The sequence below is a fragment of the Chrysemys picta genome, chromosome 11 (assembly GCF_011386835.1).
Source record: "Chrysemys picta bellii isolate R12L10 chromosome 11, ASM1138683v2, whole genome shotgun sequence".
In the NCBI taxonomy this organism is placed as follows: Eukaryota; Metazoa; Chordata; order Testudines; family Emydidae; genus Chrysemys; species Chrysemys picta.
The window spans coordinates 12,175,133-12,195,932 of NC_088801.1; the positions used below are offsets into that span (position 1 = coordinate 12,175,133).

General features: G+C 44.3%; 1 protein-coding gene across 2 annotated transcripts in view; it reads left to right on the top strand.

The window, feature by feature from the left end:
• KALRN (kalirin RhoGEF kinase) overlaps positions 1-20,800 on the top strand; it is a 721,955-nt gene that overhangs the window by 234,092 nt on the left and 467,063 nt on the right. For both annotated transcript variants that reach the window (XM_065561521.1, XM_042843108.2), the window contains exon 3: positions 11,315-11,429. In XM_065561521.1, the coding sequence (XP_065417593.1) occupies positions 11,315-11,429 (115 nt within the window). The remainder of the gene's footprint in view (positions 1-11,314; positions 11,430-20,800) is intronic.

A 20,800-nucleotide genomic window follows, 5' to 3' on the forward strand; every position in this document is an offset into this window, starting at 1 on the left:
TCAATACATTGTTAATCTTCACTGATTAAAATCAGAAGCTAGGGCCCCTTGATGATTATTTGTGTTGATATCAAATCAGAGAGGCAGGCTGAGCCAAGACAGGTGATCAACTTGGAGATCAACTGTAGAGCTGTGGCTGCCTGACTTTCTTCGCCTTTCCTGGGATGATCTGGGGGAGATTTTTCTGCACTGGGGTAATTGACAGGGTTTTAAAAAAGTGTTAGATTTACATAAGCACACGTAAAAGACTGCTTATCTCAGGCATGGCCACCAATTACAATTACACTACAAAAATTATTACAAAGGCAGAGCATATTGCTCCACAATTCCTCCACATACAAACACAGTCACCAGTCAACAAAAACACATTACAAGACAAATCAAAATCTCCTCATCCCTCAAATTCCCATAAGAAACCCTATCCCCAACCAGCATCCCTATCCCCAACCAGCATCCCAACCGCAGACAGATGGGTTTTGCAGCATGCCTGGAAAGTCAACTGAGTCAGGCTGTTTCAGGTGAGGAATGGGAGTGGAATTTGAAGTTGAGGAGCTGTTACATACAATGTTCTGCCAGCAGCAGCTGTCTTTCGGATGTACTGTACCATAGATTCATAGATTCTAATGCCAGAAGGGACAATTGTGGTCCTATATTGTGACCTCCTGTATAGCACAGGCCATAGGACTTCCCCAAAATAATTCCTAGAGCTTATCTTTTAGAAAAACATATAATCTTGATCTAATGATGGAGAATTTACCACGACCCTTGGTAAGTTGTTCCAATAGTTAATTACTCTCATCGCTAAAATTTAAGCAGTTTGAATTTGACTAGTTTCAACTTCCAGTCATTGGATTGTGTTATACCTTTTGTCTGCTAGATTGAAGAGACCATTATTAAATGTGTGTTCCTCATGTAGGTACTTACAGACTGTAGTCAAGTCATCCCTTAGCCTGCTTTGTGTTAAGCTAAATAGATTGAGCTCCTTGAGTCTATCACTATTACACTTGTTTTCTAATCCTTTAATCATTCTTGTGGCTCTTCTCTGAACCCTCTCCAGTTTATCAACATCTTTTTTGAATTATGGGCACAGTATTCCAGCAGCAGTTCTACCAGTGCCAAATATAGAAATAAAATAACCCCTCTAATCCTATTCGAGAAACCTCTGTTTATGCATCCCAGGATCACATTAGGTTTTTTTGGTCACAGTGTCACACTGGGAGCTCCAGGTGTGAACATAGGGCCTCATTCTTCACTGCCTCATACTTCTGAGGGTACATCTATACTGTGCTTTAAAAAACAAAAACAAAAACAAAAAAAAACCCTGTGTCACACAGTCTGTTTCCAGTTCAGCTGACTTGGGCTTGCGGAGTTTGGGCTGTGGGTCTAAAAATTGCAATGTAGACATTTGGGCTCAGACTGGAACTCGGGCTCTCAGACAGCTCAGCCAGGGAAAGGAAAGGAACATTATTTTCTTTGAGACTCTGGATATATGTGGATTGAAATTATGCTTCCCTAAAACGTTGTTTGATTGTGGTTAGAAGTCCTCAGCGTATTATTCCTCATAATATAGAAATGTGTGAACTAAACTAAGCTCATTCTGTCTCCTGGTTCAGCACAGTTCCTCCTTATCATTCAGCTGTCACTAAAAACTGGAAGTAAAATCCCTTTTGAGTAGCATTTCATCTTCTTTGGAAAGTTGCTTATGGTGCTAACTCTGCATGTGTCATGGAGATTTATGTTTGTGATCTAAGATAGTCTGGTGAGGCAATATATTCTTTGAACTAAGGTAGACATGGGAATGGAGGCCAGGACTCCTGTGTTTTAATCCTGCCTAAGGCCACAAGGCAATTCAGTGGCAATGATAAGTCACTTAGAGCCGCTGTGGAACCCTTATTCACACTGACAAGTGCATATTCATAAACGTAGTCTCACTGAACTCCCATTTGTCAGGAGAGTGTGGGACAGCAATATGGGCCATTTTTGTCTACCATTCCATATTCCAGAGTACAAAAGGGAAGGCAGAGCTTTTGAATAGAATATAGTCAGTGGGAGAGTGAATAAGAACTGATATAGGTAGAGTGGAATGATGCAAAGCCTTTGAATGTGGAGCACGATAAATGGAATCACAGCCCATCTTATACAGGAGCTGTTTATTAGAGAAAAGAGATACAAACAATAGTCACAACAAAGAAGCTTCCTCACAGCTTGAGTCCCTGTTTTGTCTCCTTTGTTTACCAGGGAACACACCATGTGCCAAGGCTTGAATTGAGCTGGTACGTGCCTATACATCATACTCTCTGAGCTGTCCACCATCTTACCTCACTCTTTCCAGCCCTCATTGTTACCATTGGCTAATCAGAGCCAGTGATGGCAAAATTCAAAAGTTCTGGGACATGAAAGCCCCAGCTCAGGAAGTTGCTTTGCCAGCAGCTGCCTGCAAGTGGAGCAAGAGGAGGGGCTGCCGTCACCAGCCTTTTCCTGTCGGTGGGTGAACAATCGCAGGAAGAGTCAGCAATGGAAGGTCCTTGGGAATAGCACCAAGGGGCTTCTGCTGCAGAAAAGAGTACCTGCTGTCTGCAGCCAGGGAGAAGCAGCTAGTGAGGAAGAAAAACAGCCCAGGAAGGGAAGAAGACAGACCAGGATCAACACAATCCCCTGACCTGCCAAGTTGGGAAGAGTCCACATTGGTGCAGGGAACCGAAGACCTGCCACGCTTCCTAGCAGGGACCAGAGATTCCTAGCACATGGGACCTGAGGCAATTCACACATCCAATAAGGGACTAGACAGCTCCACTGTATCCAGTGACTTAATTGGAGACCCCTAGCATGGGGACCTGAGACCCCCAGTGGTAGCATTTACTACTTGGTGGAAGGCAGGCTGTGTTCTACTATCACTATCCACTAAAGGTTTCTACCAGGAAGAGGTGCCTTAATTTGTTCTCTAAACTCTGTTGGCTGAAATTCACCCCATTCTATAATCTCTATATATTGAGGTGGTGACCATCTCAAATGAGGTGACATCTACCCAACACTATAGTATCTGAGCATATTAGTCGGCAGAGCTTTGTTAGTGGGCAGAGCTATTGTTCCCCAGTTTGACCCTTGCCCTGCCCAAGACTCTATATAATGCACAGAGATATCTAGTGGCTGAATTGTGCATTGCAGGTAAACATTTCATTACATGAGGACCTTGAATTTGATGCAGAAGCACAGATGAGAGATTACCATAGGGGAGTGCCATGGTCACAGCTGCAGGAGTGGAAGCTGATTTCAGCAGCAGCATTTTGTGTAGCCTGGAAGAAGGCCAGGTGAGATACGGGGAAAGCCCAGAGAAGAGGAGGTTGCAGTTGCTGAGGCAGGTGATGACTAACTGATGAACAAAGGATTTTGCAGTAGGAATGCAGAGGACAGGATCGGTATATGGTTAAATGTATGTTTGTCAGTTCATTTTGTGCCCACACACCTTCCTTTTTACACAGCACTAATAACCATGGAACATCTGTTTGCCTCTGTAAATCAATACAAACCCTGTAAAAACGTACCTTAGAAAATAATTTGAAAATATTAACCGTTTGTTTTAGTATTTAATAAATGTAGTTAACAAACTTAATGACATGTTTGATTACAGCAGCTCATGCCTCTGGGCCCAGTGGGAGGCAGGAGATGGGGCATATGAACAAGAGCCGTCAAGACTCTCTACTCACCATTGCATTTTTTACTTTAAACAAATTCTACATGGATCTAGGAAAAGCCAGTGTGCACAGAAAACAGCATTCAAGTAAAAATTGACTTGGGACCAGATTGTTCCTGTAGGTGGATAATTTCTGTGCAGGGGCAGAGTTTCTCTAATATTTTTAATTGAGGCCAAGAAAGATTTTTAGCCACCCATGGAACCAGTAATGAGTTCACCCCAGAGCACTGAACTGGTACTTAGGAGATCCGGTTTCCGGTCCTGGCTATTCCATGAGGGGTGATTTTTGGCAACCCACTTAACTTCCCCATGCCTCACTTTCCCCAGAAGAATGGGGCTAATGATACTTTGCTTCCTTTGTGAAGCACTCTGAGATCCCTGGACATAAAGTGCTATAGAAGAGCTAATTATTATTACTAATAGTTCCCAATGATTCCCCAAGTTCTAAAATGGAACAGGAATACATAGAGATTAGTTTTGGAAGAAATTCTAGAATAAAATTTGTTCATGCAAACTCTTTGTTAAATAATTGTAAATAATACATAAATTCATAAAAATCGTAACCGCTTTGTGGATAATTGGCAAACAGGAAAATGGTTACATTTGTGTGGGGCATTATTTTCAATGAATATTTCACCTGGTTACACAAATTGGGGTGCTGTATTTCTTACCATACGTAAGAAACATTTGTTTCCTAAACAGTTCTTTTTGGCTCAGCTTTCTCCAGGTTTGCTACCTGCCTCCTAGCTCTTGCATGCTGCGGAAGTGAAAAGAATTGGTTCAGAGTCATTTCATATATCCTTCCATCATCTGAAAAAAACTTCAACTAGGTCACCACAGAATCTTTGCTTCTCCAAAGAGAATTAGCTCATTTTCTCCAAGCTGTCTTTGTGACTTCAGATTGAGTGATCTAGTATTATCTGCTCTGTTCCCTGGAGGACAATTAGATGAACTGTTAAAAGAGGACTTTCAAACTGACTCAAAGATAGGCCAGAAATGGACTTGGCCTGTATTTCTGTTACTATAGCTGAAGAGCCTTATGTTACTGTGTTGGCTTTCTTACATGCAGGCCAGCTTTCCTTCCTTCCTGATACTTCAGTGATGACGTAATGGGTTTGGTATTGTTATGGGGTGTGAAATAATCACAAGGAAGAGTGAATATGCTCAAATCTAGAGTTTTGGGGGTTTTTTTAATATGAAAGCTGAACTGGGCCTATATCACTCTACAATTCAGCCTGGGAAATATTAATTATGGCACATTGCTATGTTCATGCTGAATTGTGCACAGCCACCTCATCCCCGGGGGAGGCAGAATTCCGCCTAAAGCTTCCTATTTGTTCTTGGGAAGTATGCCCATTGCTACACCCTTTCAGAGGCTGCAGCAAAGTCCTTTCTACATGGCCAGACTGCTTAGGACAGGACTTGTTGTCCCCTTGTTGCTCAGGGGTTCAAGAGAAGGGAGGCTTTTTTGCTTTCTTCTCCCCTTACATGCCCTTGGAAGCCAGACACATTCTTCTTTGAGTGATTGCACATGTGCATTCCACACTTGGTGTCAGTGTACTCAGTGCATGGCCGTTGGAAATGTTTTCCCTCAGCGGAAGCCATTGGGCAGTTTGAGCTCCCCCTGCTGCTGTGCACCGCTGCATGCAGGTATAAAGAGCAGAGCCACCTCTAGCCCAGTTCATTTCCTTTTTACTGCCTGTGATGGTTGTTGGAACTCTGTTCAATGCCAGAACAGAACAGTTCTCTCTCACGTTTGTAAATGGTGTGTGTGTGTGTGTGTGGTTAGTCTAGTCTTCAGGTTAGGACAGTTAGTAAGTTTTAGTTGTGTTTAAAAAAACGTTTTTTGGATTTGTTGTTTTCCCCGTTTTGGGGAGTTTTCTATTCACAGTGCCAAGGTATGCTCCGGCCACTGGGCTTTGGGGGAAGCACACATAAAGGACCAGTGCCAGATTTTCAGGGAGGTCAGGCCTAGGATGAAGAAGGCTGAAATTTCTGCTAATGGAGGCAGTGTTCCGGCCACCATTGGAGCCATCATGGTCTGAATTGGTGTTGAGTGCTGCAACATCAGTGAGAAGCATGCCTCTAGCTTTAGTAGAATCCTAACACCATTCTCCTTCATCTGTACCGAGGAAGAAATACAAAACTTCCATAGAGGCCCAAGCCAGGGGAAGGTCTCCACCCTGTAAATCTGATAAGAGGAGCTGGATCAGCCCCACCATAGTCAGAGGAAGGAGAATCTTTATTGTTGGACTCTGAGGTGGGATCTTACATCTCATAACCCCAAAGCAATACCTGCCAGTTTCCTCAAAGATCCTCTTTTCTGACCTATGGGACCTGCCATGTTAATGTGGCCAGGACAGTGGGGCCCTGCCCTGTACCATTGGCCATTTTGGAACCCTTGAGGGTTTCCTCCAGCTTCCAGATCTTCCACGCACTGTGCATATTCAGTGCCCTAGTCTAGAAGGGCAGAGTCTGTGCACCAAGCGGCTCTGTGCCCAGAGTCCAGGACTGGGCCTTGTACCAAACATCAGGAAGATGTTCCAGAACCAGAGCAACAGCCAGTAGAAGAAATTATACCCCCTTCAATTTTGGCATCCTCTTCATCCTCTCCAGATGAGGCCATTTTGTCCAGGACAACTTCACCCCCTCCTGATAATTTTAAAGTTTATCAGGAGTTGTTAAAGAGCGTGGCTGTGCATACAGATGGAGGTGGTCAGGGAGTCCTCACATCACCTGATAGACATTTTATTATCTGTGAGTTTGTGACAGGGTGAACTAGGCCCTGAGACCCCCTGCTGGAGGCCTTGTGGCCGTGCCACACCACCCCCAGAAAAGGGCAGTAGAGAGGTCCTCCAAGCTGCCTAGAGCAGCTGTGTGGGAAGCAGCCAGTCGGGACCCAGCAGGCTAGTATAAGAAGAGCTGCAGGGATAGACGGAGATCAGTTGTTTGCTAGAGCTGGTGTAGAGTGGATTGTACTCCAGACTGGCTGCTGGGATTCCACCAAGACAAGGCCCTGAGGTAAGGGTGAAGAAGGTGTGGGAGCCATAGGGAAGTGGCCCAGGGAATTATAGCAGCAATCCAGTTTATTTAAAGGGACATTGTTGAGAGCTGCTTGGGCTGGGACCTGGAGTAGAGGGTGGGTCTGGGTCCTCCCCACCAGTCACTGGGAAAGTGGCCTGGACTTTGAGGCACCCCAGAAGGGAACTGAACTAGGGCCGGCTCCAGCTTTTTTGCCGCCCCAAGTGGCGAAGCAGGAAAAATAAAAGATAAAGCCATGATCGGCGGCACTTCGGCGGCAGCTCTACCATGCCACTTCATTCTTTGGCGGCAATTCGGCGGTGCGTCCTTCGCTCTGAGAGGGACTGAGGGACCCGCCACCGAATTGCCGCCGAAGACCCGGACGTGCCGCCCCTTTCCATTGGCCACCCCAAGCACCTGCTTCCTTTGCTGGTGCCTGGAGCCGGCCCTGGACTGAACTGTAGTGGCCCAGTTGAAGAGCTGGGGCCAGAAAGATCCTGAGAGAGCGAAGACATTGCCTCCAGGGAAGGTGCCCTGGGGCACTGCTCTATTCCAGAGCAGGGACAAACAGAGAGACGTTACAAATGGCACTGAGAGAAGCCCCTGTTGGATTGTACCCCAAAAGGGGTTTGCTTTGCTTTTATCTCACAGACAGACTGTGTATGACTTGGGCTGAGTCAGTGAAAACCCACCACAAACAGAGAGAGAGAGCAGGCACATGCACTCAGCCAGAGGACACTTGCGAGAGGTGAGTGCAATCCCGTTACAAGGTTCCTTCAGGCTACCTTTGGCAACTAATGAGGCAATACTAGAGCCTATAAAGGCTTCATGGCAGATCCATTCTCTTTTTGCCTGCCACCTCTAAAGGGGCAGAAATAAAGTACTATGTACCTTTCCAAGGTTTTGAGTACCTTTATACTCCTTCTCACCTCTGGGCTCATTAGTCATCACAGCAGCTACCGAGAAAGAGGAAGAGGAGCAACAGGCTGCCACCCCAAATCACAAGATGCTAAACGGCTAGACTTATTTGGCAGAAAGATTTATATGACAGGGCATTTGCAGCTGCATATTGCTAACCAACAGGCTTTGTTAGGGTGACATGATTTTAATTTGTGAGGCTCCATGGAAAAGTTCAGAGAGCTGCTTCTAGAAAATGCTAGGGAGGAGTTCTCTTCCCTGGTCTATGAGGGCAGACTAGTCATGAAAACAGCCCTGCCGGCTGGATGCAGCAGACTTGGCAGCTAGAACCATGGCTTCTGCAGTTGCCACGTGTAGATAATCCTGGTTGCAGTCTTCTGATCTTCCCTATGAAGTCCAGAATAGTATCCAGAACTTGCTGTTTAAGGGTTCTTTTCTATTCTTGGACCAGATGGACAGCAACCTCCATGAACTTAAGGATGTTAGAGCCACCTTAAAGGCCTGTCCCAGTCAGGAAGCACTACAGGGCCCAGCAGCTGCACGAATATGCTGCTGCTCCTCCTCACAGGACCTGTTAAAAAAGAGGCTCAGGGGTTATAGGCATAGGCCTCACTCTCCTGCTGCTTTGGCTCCAGCTCCGGGCCCTTCAAGACACCTGCGAAGTGCAAAACAGTCACTTTGATGGGCTGATTGAGGTCTACTTACCAGCCTCCATCTCTCCACACGCAAACTCCTTCACCTCCTCAAACTGTCTATCCCACTTCCACAGTGCTTGGTCCTGAATTTCTTCCGATCAGTGGGTCTTGAGCATTGTGGAAACAGAATATACTTTCCAGTTTACTTTTACCCTTCCCTCCCACAGGTACCACTTCAGGTACCATTCTTACAAGAAACTCCTTATCCATGCAATAGAATCACTTCTTCGTTTGGGAGCCATAGAACAATGGTTCTCAACCAGGGGTATGCAGAAATCTTCCGGGGGTACATGAACTCATCTAGATATTTGCCTAGTTTTACAACAGGCTATATGAAATGCACTAGTCAAGTCAATACGAACTAAAATTTCATACAGGCAGTAACTTGTTTATACTCTTCTATATACTGAAATGTAAGTACAATATTTATATTCCAAACATTTTATTTTATAATTATATGGTAAAAATGAGAAAGTAAGCAATTTTTCAGTAATTGTGTGCTGTTACATTTTTGTATTTTTGTCAGATTTTGTAAGCAAGTAGTTCTTAAGTGAGGTGAAACTTGGGGTATGCAAGATAGATCAGACTCCTGAAAGGGGTACAGTATTCTGAAAAGGTAGAGTGTCACTGCCATACAGGAGCTTCTATGCAATCTCAGAGGGAAGAGGTTTTAGTCCTGATATTTCCGAATACCAAAAGCAAAAGAGGATCTCAGTCCAATTTTAGACCTCCGTCAACTCAACACATTCATACGGTCACCTTAGCTTCTGTTATCCCTTCCCTAGGCCCTAGGGACTGGTATGCCACCTCCGACTTAAAAGATGCCTACTTCTATGTGGAAATCAATCAAGTTCACAGGAAGTACCTTAGATTTCTGGTAAATCAAAATCTTTACCAATTCACTATACTGACTGTTGTCCTGTCAGCAGCTCCCAGGGTCTTATAAAAGTCATGGCAATAGAGCTGCATTCCTCCAAAGCTCAGAAGTTCAGGTTTACTACTATCTGGATGACTGGCTGGTCAGGGGCTTGTCCAGACTACAACTACAGAACAGCATTGCCCTGATCTAGTCAACATTCACTGCTCTGCGACTGTTAATCAACAGAGAAAAATCTCTCCTCTCCCCAGTCCGGAGGATAGAGTTTACAGGGACTGTATTGGATTTATCTCAAGTGAGGCCCTTTGTTCTGAACTCCAGGTTCCAGGCAATCCAATCAATTGTTATAGGTTTGAAGGCTCACCTGGTCACAACAGCACAAAACTGTTTGAGGCTTCCAGTTCACATGTGTCACCTGTGTGGTGTTTGAGGCTTCTGGGTCGCATGGGTAACTTACATGGTTCAATACGCCCAACTGCACCTCAGAATTCTGCAGGGCTGGCTGGCATCAGTCTCCTTGTCAAATCTCCATCAGTTAGACTCAATGGATAGAACTGCAGAACCATGTGAAACGTGCCAGATTGGCTCTGCACAGTTGTGGTAAGCCTACAACTGCCCCTTCAAATCCCAGGGCCTTAGGCTCATTGTACATGTCTGAGATTCATGCAAACCTGAAAGCTCTACATGAACCTTGTCTCATCTTCCCATATCCAGCTCTTCCCTCGTACTATCCCTCTTCCCACAACAGAATCCCCTAGAAATCTCTCTCTCTCTCTCCGGCTCAGAGGACCTATGGGCATTCCCCTTCAACCCCGTCTCCTCCTGTTGAAATATTGTGTATGTGACCCTTGGAGAACAAGCAACACATGGATAGAATGAACCTGTTGTGGTTTTCATTGAAGTCCCCATTCACTTCAATGGAAGCAGGGCCCAATGTTTACAGTATTAAGGCTTGGTACTGCAAGGTTTGGAATGCTTTCAACTCCTATGGAAGCTGAAGGTGCTCAGCCCCTTGCAGGATCATGCCCTTAGAGAACAAGACTATATTTATTTCAGACCTGCTAGTGCACTGTCCTTGAATCTCTCTTCCTTTCGCTCAGCCAGATGATCTAGTTCACAGAAATGTGTGAGTTCCCTTCTCAGAAGTCATTTTTCTAATAAAGGGACACTATTTCCTTTGGGAGAGATCAAAATTTAACTGATATATTTTATCTGCAAGGTCCCTTCAACTCTTCATTATATTTTAAACTGAAGCTTTGCTCTATTTTCCCCCTCAACAACATTAAAAACAAATGCAACAGTTCACAATTTCCTGAGGAAAAACTCTACAATAGCAAATGAAGAAAGAGAGCAAAATGTTGGGTAAGGAAACAAGTTTCAGTTTCAAGCTTTCCAGACTTTATTAACAGAAGAGAATAAAAGATGTTCCAACAGTTTGTATTCATCTCTAATGCGTATGATTCTGTGATTCAGGCTAGAGTCATTCAGTAGCATTTTAATGACAATGTATTTTAAGAATTTCTGTGAGATATTTGGTACCAGACATTGGCAGCTCTCCTGGATTTTTTTCAAGGGGCAATGAAACTACATAAAAAACCTCAACATTCTCATGCCAATTGTTAAATACGTTCTACAAATGAGAAGCCCTAGGAGCCAAACACCAGATTTTAATTAAACTTTGAGTTTGTAAGCAATTGCTAGATACATTAAAATGTCCTACTACATAAATTTTCCTTAGGGACCAAAGAAGCAATGCAGATTGGGTAACACTGAAAAAGATTTCAGCTCTTCGCGTTTTGTCACATTTAAAACTCTCGCTGATGATAGGATTTTGTTAGCATTGGCTGGCTGTATTAACTGTTGTATTAGAAGCTTTGATGGGATTAAGTTAAGGTAAAAAGAAACATCAGTAACAAGTTTTCTTGCATTTTTTTCCTTTCCTTGGCACTCCAGCGGATGTGAGAAAGTCTTGCTCAATTAAGTGAGTCTGAAATCTACAAATGAATAAGGGGTCTTGAACATACAGTAATTTAAGTTTATCAATTCAGTGCACATACTTTTTTTGACATGTGTTTCCTGCCTGATTTTCTAACAATCCTTTATTTTCTGCAGGTGGCCGTGATAAACGAGGTGGTCCCATCCTGACCTTTCCAGCACGCAGCAATCACGATAGAATAAGGCAGGAAGACCTTCGGAAACTTGTGACTTATTTGGCCAGTGTGCCAAGGTAAAGCTCAAAAGAAAACACTTCAAAGCTGGGGGTGGATGAGTGGGTGGGGGAATTTGTTCTTGGCAGTTGCTGATTTCCAAGTATTAACCTTTTAGTGCTTAGAACACAAGTTTCCCCCTTCCAATTGCTTTCATCCAGTGAGATGTGATGCAAGAGAATGAGAGATTAGAGACGGTGCTAGTAAAGCTGGGCCTTTAGCATCTTGCTTGCACTGAACTGACGGCAACAATTCCTGTTTCTGTCATTTCTTTTAGGTTGTTCTAGACGAGTTAAAAGGGCGAAAGTGCTTTGATTAGCTGCTTGGAGGTTTGTGTGTGGATTTCTCTTTAGCAGGCTTGAGGGAGCCATTGTCTGGCATTGCTTTTTAATACCTTCATTGCCAGCTTCAGGAAAGTTGGTTCAGGAAGGTATAATTCCCTGTATAGGAAGGAAGGGATTCACTCAGTGCAGGGTAGGCAATATTTCTGTGGCAGTACATCCTTGAGGTTTCTGGTGGGGAGTTTGCACTCCCAAGTGCTGACTAATTTCCACCAGCAGGTTCTGCTGATGGAAGGAACTGAACCTGCTGTCAAGTCTCAAATATTGACTATGCCCTCTCTTTGGCCAGTTCCCCCAATTTTTCAGGTGTTCTAACTCCTTATATCCCCTTCACCCAGAATAGGGGAACTTGCAGCCGTTTAGTGTCTCTGCAGCCTTGTTCCTCAGTGAAGTTTCCAGTGTAGGCAGGCATAAACCCTGCACTTAATCTAGTCTTGTTTTGGTGTCTTGGCAGGTTAGAAACCCAGATCTGCATATCTGGAGGAGGGTTTAATTTATTTTCTTAGGATGCTGATTAAAATAAGAGCCCAAACTTCCCCCATCCCCAAAGATTCAGGTACCTCTGAAGATGGAAGCACATCTACTGGGAGTGATAACACTCTTGCCTCCCCCTGTCATTTGGAAATTAATACAGTCCCTCTCCAAAGGGCCTGATTCCCAATCCTTTCTCAAACCCTGGCTTCTCCTAGCATAGATGCTCTGCTTCACTATCCTTTTTCCAAAGTAAAAAGTCCCGTGTGAGTTATCTGGCCCTCCTTCTAGGAGAGACCACCAAAGTCTCTTTCTCATCTGGGAGAAAGATGCCACTTTTGAATCCCACCACGATTCATCCCAACTCCAAGCTACCACTGTCTGTCAGGGAACTACATTTACCAGTAATCCATCAACACTGAGGGGAGGGTCATGTTCCAGCCCACCTTGCTCTTGGAGCTCTGGCTTGGACTATAAACAGAGTTAGCATTCTGGGTTTTTCTCACAGACCCCAAATTGCCACCCCTAGTGCATTTCAGTGACTGTCACCTGTCCCACAGATTGTCTACAGAGGAACATTTTGGAACAGGTAACTGCTGGCCTTTGATGCTTCCTTTAGCAACGTTAAAGAGATGGTACCACCCATTTATAGGACTTACTCCTTACAAGTGCTAAAGCCATGCCCACATCCCTCAGAAGGGGTGCAAAACTATATGCCACCTCCTGCTCTCTTCACCCTATTCATCAGGCCTCCTCCAAAGTATGCCAGCTGGTAACAGTCTCTTATGAACCATTACATCAGCCAGGGATTACTGAAGGGCAGGATGCCCTTGCCACTCAACTCCCCCTGGAATGCCTTGACAAACCCATGCTCAGAGGAAGGTTGAGGGGGTTGGCCTAGAGCCATCATAGTCACTTTGTGCTAGCCAGTAATGCCACCTTTCCCAAAGTCAAGTTCTTGCTCACAGAATACAGTTTATATTATTACAAAAATAATGCTAGGAGGGAAGAGGTGTCATTTCCATGACAATCAAGAGATAAGGGTATTTGAATAATACACAAAAATTTACACATTATCCCAATCAGTGCCCAAAGTTATGAGACTACTTCCCAAGCTCCAAATACCTAAGTGTTTGGGGATCTTTCTGAGATGACCATAGTCAGGTGCAGATAGTTACAGGGACAGACATGCCTCTGTGTGCCACATACACTGCAGCATGTGTTTTAATTTCCTGTCTGATGACAAAATTTCATATGGCATCTGGCAGGGCTTCTTTTGTTGTGTGGGTGGGTTTTTTTGTTTTTAAACTCATCAAGCCTTTTATTTACACACTGCTTGATCTCTCTCCAGCCAGCTCAATTTGTGACCATATTGTGTAGAAGATTATGGATATGCTAGGGGTTGAGAGGGCAGTAGGTCAACCAGTGCGAATAAATGTCAGATTGCTTTGCAATTGCCCTCCAGATATAGTAGTAATAAAACTGCTCTCTTAGATGTTATCATTTCTTGCATGAGTCATGGCTATGAAGATATGGCATTGCCTCCTTTACTCGAGATCAATGTTGCCAACAATTGCACAGTTAAAATGGCCTTTTAGCATGCTTAGTCTTTATCTGTAGCTTTTCCCTTGTAGTTGTAGCAGAAGTACCCAAGATATGTGCCCTGGGTTTGCCCTCTTATACAAGTAAATCAATAGAGAAGTATCTGGATGCTTGTTTAGGTTGCCTCTCTCTTGGTTGTTTCAGCTATGTGCACTCTTTGAGGTTTGGTATTGCCTAGCTTGTTAACTAGGAATGAAGAAATTGAAAAAGCTCCAGCTAGCACAAAATACAGCAGTCTGGCTGCTTAGCAACATGAATCATTGTGAACACACTACCTAGCCCAGCTCTCCTCTCCTCTGGTGCCCTATTGAATAGAGTCCAATTCAAGGCCTCTGTCCTAAACTTCAAAGCCCTCCCTGGGGTTGGCCATAGTTAGTTATAGAAGAGAGAGCCTCTGCATGTGCAGTGTGACCTCTCACCATGAAACTAGTAACCAACAGGAGAAGGCTTCTGAGAGGAGGACAAAAGTTTTATAGGAGCTGGACGTAAATTATAAAACTCACTCCTGCAAGAGTTAGGAATGACCACAAGCTTCATCACATTCAAAACTAAATGCAAATCTCATCCCTTCCTTTTGTCTTCCCACAATGAGGTATATAAATAGACATACACATATTCCACCCCCCATTCCTAAGTTAAGTATCAGGGGGTAGCCGTGTTAGTCTGTATCTACAAAAACAACAAGGAGTCTGGTGGCACCTTAAAGACTAACAGATTTAAATCTTTTAGTCTTTAAGGTGCCACCAGACTCCTTGTTGCATTCCTAAGTTATTTTTCCTATAGATTGTGAAGGGGGAGGGATGGGAGAGATCATTATTGTTTGTTTTTAAATACTTGGGCAGGCGCTTATGTACCGCGGTGATGGAGACTATAAAAGCACCTAGATGGACAGGACTGCACAATCTATTCTAGTTTTAAATTGCATCACAGTCTACTTCTTTCCTAATCTTTTATTAACAATCATTTTCACTAGGGATAACCAGGAACCACTCAAAGGTATTTATTTTTGATGATTGTGTCAAAATAACCGTTTGATTCCATATCATCAGCTCCCAGTGCATAGTCATTCATAGTGTATTTAACTTAACCCTGCTATAATTAACCAATGTGTCAATGACCTACCAAATTACATGAGTATGGATTCTGGATAGCATGTCAGGAGAAGGAATTCTAATATTGCTGTTGCTGAGGAGGTGGGGGTGTGTCAGCCTTGGTGGAAGAACTAGAAAATCTTCCTCAGCAAAAGGGACTATAATTAATCATACTGACTTCAGTATAACAATCCTCTCTCTATTCCCACTTCCTACAGCTCGAGAGAGAGAGAGAGATTACCATCCACATTGATCTGTCACTTAACCTTGGTTTCATATCTTAATGGAGAGGGCTGTGATGGTATGTTACCATGAGCTGTGTGCAGGGAGAAGATTGGTGATGACATATAAGTTAGGGTGAAGTAAGTCTCTGCCCTAAGATAGCATTCCAAGTTTCTGATTTGGGTTTCTGTTGTTCCATTTGTTTTAATAGAATGACAACTCATTAGCTGTTTAACTGACAGCAGTATCTCTTGGAGATGTAGCAGAATAGGAAATACTATTAAACAGCTAAGGCCTGGTCCTGACTCCCTAACTCATTGAAGTACTTGAAGTCAATGGGGCTGCTGGCATGAGTAAAGACTATTTCATGGGATTAAAGGCTGCAGAACTGGGATCATAGTTTATGTCCAAAAATTCTAACATTCCAATTAGGTGACATATGGGGATAAAAGGCACATTCCTAGAAGATGATGTGTTCCCCTAAGGCCTGATCCTGTAGTGTCAGTACAAGGTTTTTGGGGTGGGGGGGTGAGGGGAGAGAGAGAAAGAAATTTGATGCCAAACTCTGACTCTCTTACTCATATTGAGAAGCACCTTACTTCTCAAGTAGTTCCATTGAAATCAGTAGGGCTATTTGTGGAGTAAGGTATTACCGTATATACTCGTTCATAAGCTGAATTTTTTTTTAGTAAAAAAGGGAAGCACCAGAGAAGGGGGTCGGCTTATGAACGGGTATGGAGAGGGAGAGGTGGGACACAGCCCCTCCCCCCAACAGAGGGAGCAAGGAGATGCAGCAGAGCCAGAACGGAGGAGGCGGGACCAGAGTCTCTCCGCTTCTGGCCATGCTGCTCTCCCCCCAGCCTCCGAAGCAGCTACAGCTCCGGGGCTGGCAGGCTGCAGCCGTGCCGCTCGGCTCCCGCCCCCTAGAGCAGGCTGTGGCTGCGCCGCCCGGGTGCCTGAGCACACGGCGGCCATGCTGCCCAGCCCGCTGGAACATGCGGTGGTCATGCCGCCCAGTCTGGCCCGCCGGAGCAGGCTGCAGCCGTGATGCCCAGCCTGCCGGAGCAGCTCCAGCCAGGCCAGAGACATCCTCCCCTGGCCCTCCCCTGATAAGGTGGAATGGATGGGATGGGGAGAGTGTGGGGGGTCTCCTGACCCCCTGCTTCTCCCCCCCCAAATTTCCCCACCAGTTTCTGTCCCGACCCGTCAGGGTAAGCAGCTGGCACGCTGGGACACTTTGTTTACTTAGGTTTACCTCTGTGCCTGCAGACGCTCAAGGTAAACAAACCATCTCGGTCTGACAGCGTCTTATCCTCATGGCCCGGGAGCCAAAGTTTGTCAACCCCTGAATTATAGGGTCGGCTTATGAATGGGTAATAAACATTTTCCATTTTTACTTCTCCATCTTGGGGTGGGGGGTCGGCTTATAAACCAACCGGCTTATGATTGAATATATACGGCACCTTTATTCACAGTGAGTATCTGCCCACTCTTAATCTGCTTCTATTAGTGCTAGCCTTTTCTGCTTATTTTGCAGGTGTACTTGTGTTTTCTTGATATGTGGGGCCAGATCTCCAATGCTGGAAATCACAATAGCTCCCATGAACTCAATGGAGCTACTCTGATTTACACAAGCTGAGGATTGGGTCACGATGTCTAAAACTTGAGAAGCATGACCTTATCTCTGATGACAAGGGGTTTAGGATCAGAGAAGTTCAGCTATGCTGTTTTCCTATACTCCTTATATGGAGCATTATTCTGATCTCACTTATGCAGGTTTTAATCTGGTGGAGCTCGATTGATTTCAGTGGTGGCAGTCTTGATTTACACGTGTATACATGAAATCATCAGCAGGCCAATCTTTGCTATTGCAAGCCCTTTAGAATCGAGAATTAAGTCTTGTGTAGGCTGTAGGAGGATCAAAAGGGGACAGCATATTATTAGCTTGAGCTTTCTGACTGTTCGCAGATCTCTGTATCTTGGTCTGATATGATGAAGGAAATATTCTTTCTCAGCTATAGCTGGTCTTCCTGCTGAACACATTAACCTGTCTTGGAGCCAAAATCCACAAACTTCTTTAGTCTCTGCAGCAGGGAAAACCTAAAACACCTTGGAGACCAGTATTTTAAAGAAGTCTATTTTTATTTGTCCTCTTTTAAAAACCTGCTCAAATATTTCCCCATTCTGGGGGACATCCAGGACTCCTATCAGCAGAACAATGTTTTCAAGGGACAGGTCTATATGTTTGAAGAGTTTGTTGTAGATGCCTTTCTGAGCCATTTTATAGGCACTAGAATCAGTGCAACTATTTAACTGCCTTTTAAAATTTATTTCAAGGTTTGGGGATTTGTTAATAATTAAAAGTATGATACACAGCCTGGCAAAATGTAGCAATGTGTACCACAACTCCGGATTAATTTCAAGCTTTTCATTGATGACCTATGGTTCTGTGTATATTAGGTTTTCTGGCCAGGACTAGTGTGAAACTCATTTTGTTGATTGATAGAGATTAAATGCTGCAGCTCTATTTTCTGTTACATGATCCTAACACAAAAGAAGCTTTAGAGTTGTTTTTGGAGGCTACAAAAATACCCACATATTTTAAAAATAACACAGGGCATTTCGTACTAATTTTAGTAACTAAATATCTGGTGCCATATGTCAGATAATTATTCTGCAGTACACTTGCATAAAAAGAGCACATTAATAAATGAAGTGAAACTAATGAAGCTAATGGAGCTTTGGTATTTTCTTTAAATGTAGTTTGATTTTTTTTTAATTGTGTATTTCATATGCAGAAGGCTCATTTGGGGTGGATAATTGAGGGGACTGGTAATGGTTTAAAGAGTCTTATTCCTCCTGGTAGCCCCTTCAGACCCAGCCTAGATTGGCATAGTTATTGGGATTTATTACTATCTAATAAATAAATAAATAAATACCTATCTCATAGAGCTGGAAGGGACCTTGAAAGGTCATTGAATCCAGTCCCCTGCCTTCACTAGCAGGACCAAGTACAGGTTTTTTGTTGTTGTTGTTTTTTTGTTTTTGCCCCAGATCCCTAAATGGCCCCCTCAAGGATTGAATTCACAATGCTGGGTTTAGCAGGCCAATGCTCAAACCACTGAGCTATCCCTCCCCCCCAATGCCCATTTGGTGGTCTCTGTGAACAGGGCCGGCTCTAACTTTTTTGCTGCCCCAAGCAGCAAAAAAAAGCGCCACCCCTCCCCCCCCGCTGAGCGCCGCGCTGCCGGAACCCCCCCGAGCGCCGCCGGAGCCCGCCCCCCAGCCGAGCGCCGCCGGAACCCCGCCCCCGAGCGCCGCCCCCCGCGCCACCCCCCTGCTGAGCACCGCCGGAACCCCCGCCGAGCCCCGCGCCGCCACCCCGCCGAGTGCTGCGCCACCGGAGACCGCCCCCAACCCCCGCCAAGCGCCGCCGGAACTCCCCCCCAGTGCCACGCCTGCGCCGCCCCCCCCACCGAGCGCCGCGCTGCCAGAGCGTCCCTCCTCCCCACGGAATGCCGCGCCACACTCCCCCCCGCCGCCCCTTACCAGGTGCCGCCCCAAACATGTGCTTGGTTGCCTGGTGCCTGGAGCCGGCCCTGTCTGTGAAATTAGTTGCTGGGCTCATTTCAGTTCCTAGGGTTCACATACTCGGACACTGACTACATCATTTTGTATTAAGTGGCACCTTAGTTGGCGGTCTCAATTAGAGGTCATTGACTCAAAAGGCCATGGAGCTCAAGCTTTCCACTTACCTTCTTACTAGATGTGAGCCTTCCAGAATCATAGAATCATAGACTTTAAGGTCAGAAGGGACCATTATGGTCATCTAGTCTGACCTCCTGCACAACGCAGGTCACAGATTCTCACCCACCCACTCCAATCCCTCATCTCCTTCCAGCTATGAAGATGACCTTTTCAGAACAGGATTGTGGCATGTTGGTGGGATTGTACAGGGGAAGCTTGTGTTGCCTCGATTGATACTGTACAGAGAGCATACAGAAAGTCTCCAAGGCTGGGAATTTGGCACTTTTCATCAGCACTAAAAGCTGCTATGTTTTTAAAAATAATTATAAAAAGCTTCATTAGGGTTTTCAGTCATTTTCAGGGCACAGAAGCCTTTGAGAGTTAGTCCAAACCTAATGACGATGCAGGACATTTCACATCAATTTCAAGACCACCTCTAATTTTGACTATTGTTGTTACCTTGAACAGTTTAGCAGCCTGATCCTATACGGTGCTGAATGCCTTCTGCAAAGTCCTGAATGTCCTCTTCTCCCATTGACTTCAATGAGATTTGAGGGTTCAGAAAGCTTTGTAGGATTTGGTCCTAGATCTCTTTGTTGCTGAAGAGTCAGTTCTGCTTCAGCTTCCAGTTGGATTGCAATGCAAGTGTTTTCAGATTGGTTTTGTAATGAATAACACAAATAGTATAATACAGTGCTTCATGTGTAATGTACTGTGAATTACACACTTCAGATAGCCTTGTCCTTCTAAGGACTGATAAGTGGCATGATAACCTGGGGCTGTGTGCAGCACTCTTTTCTAAGTGGTTAGAAAATGCATTGTATTTGGTCTAGCAGGAACTCCCCACATCCATTTGGTGGATGTGTTGTGTGGAATAAAAAAGGGGCAAATAAGGCTGAAATAACATTAAGATCAAACAAAGACAAGAAAACTGGCCTGTTTTATTTAATAATCTGTTAATCCTCAGAGTACATTTTTGTAAATGTCAGCAATGTGTGATCAAGGAGTCAGAAAAAAACTTTTGGTTATTTCAAGAATTGATCCTTTATTTAAATCAGCTTTCTATGAGTACTGAGAAAATATTTTACACTGGCTGAATAGATAAAAGCTTTCTATTTATATCCAAAAAATATTGTTTACAACATTTTAGAAGACCTGGAGTTCTGCTGTTCATTTCACATATCTGATTTTTCTAGCATTTCCATTTTATTACACATTAGTTTGCTCTCGTTTATGCCATTAGAGAATTAAGATTTTTTTTGGGTCTATCACCCTACTTCTCCAAACTATCCATATGTTTCTTACATGCTTTTCAACACCCTGTACAAAAGTCAACATCTAGTCAAATTTAGACCCTGAACCTGTAATCAGATCCATGCACACAGAGCCCTGCACCTGTGTGAATCGACATCTGAAGTGTGGTAGTCTCATAAAGCAGTTTGGTCAAAAATGTTGTCATGGAGTCCCACGTTTATTGTGTCTCAATGATTTCCATAGCAGTTTTTCTCATTTTATAAGGCAGATGTCTTTCTGCCAGCCATGCAGACATACATTTTAAAGTCATACTGGGTTCTTTCTCACTTGTGCAACATGTCCAGCAATAAAGATTCTGGAGGCTAAGTTCTCCCCTCAGTGACATCTAGGGAACCCCTTATCTTCAAACTGGTTGCTCAGTTATAAATGGGTGTATAATTTAAAGACGCTGGTGTTGCGCTGGTGGCCCTGCACGTGGAACTTAGTTAACAATAAGGATTCACAAGCCAGAAGAGAATTCAGCTCACTTTCTTAGAGCTGTGCCTCTTTTCCCAGGGCTGAAAAGGAATTGGATGTTGCTTTATTCATTAATAATCATTAATGTCAGTGGATGTGACTATATATCCAGGGAAAAATTCTGCTAAATAAGAAGGTGACCTTTTA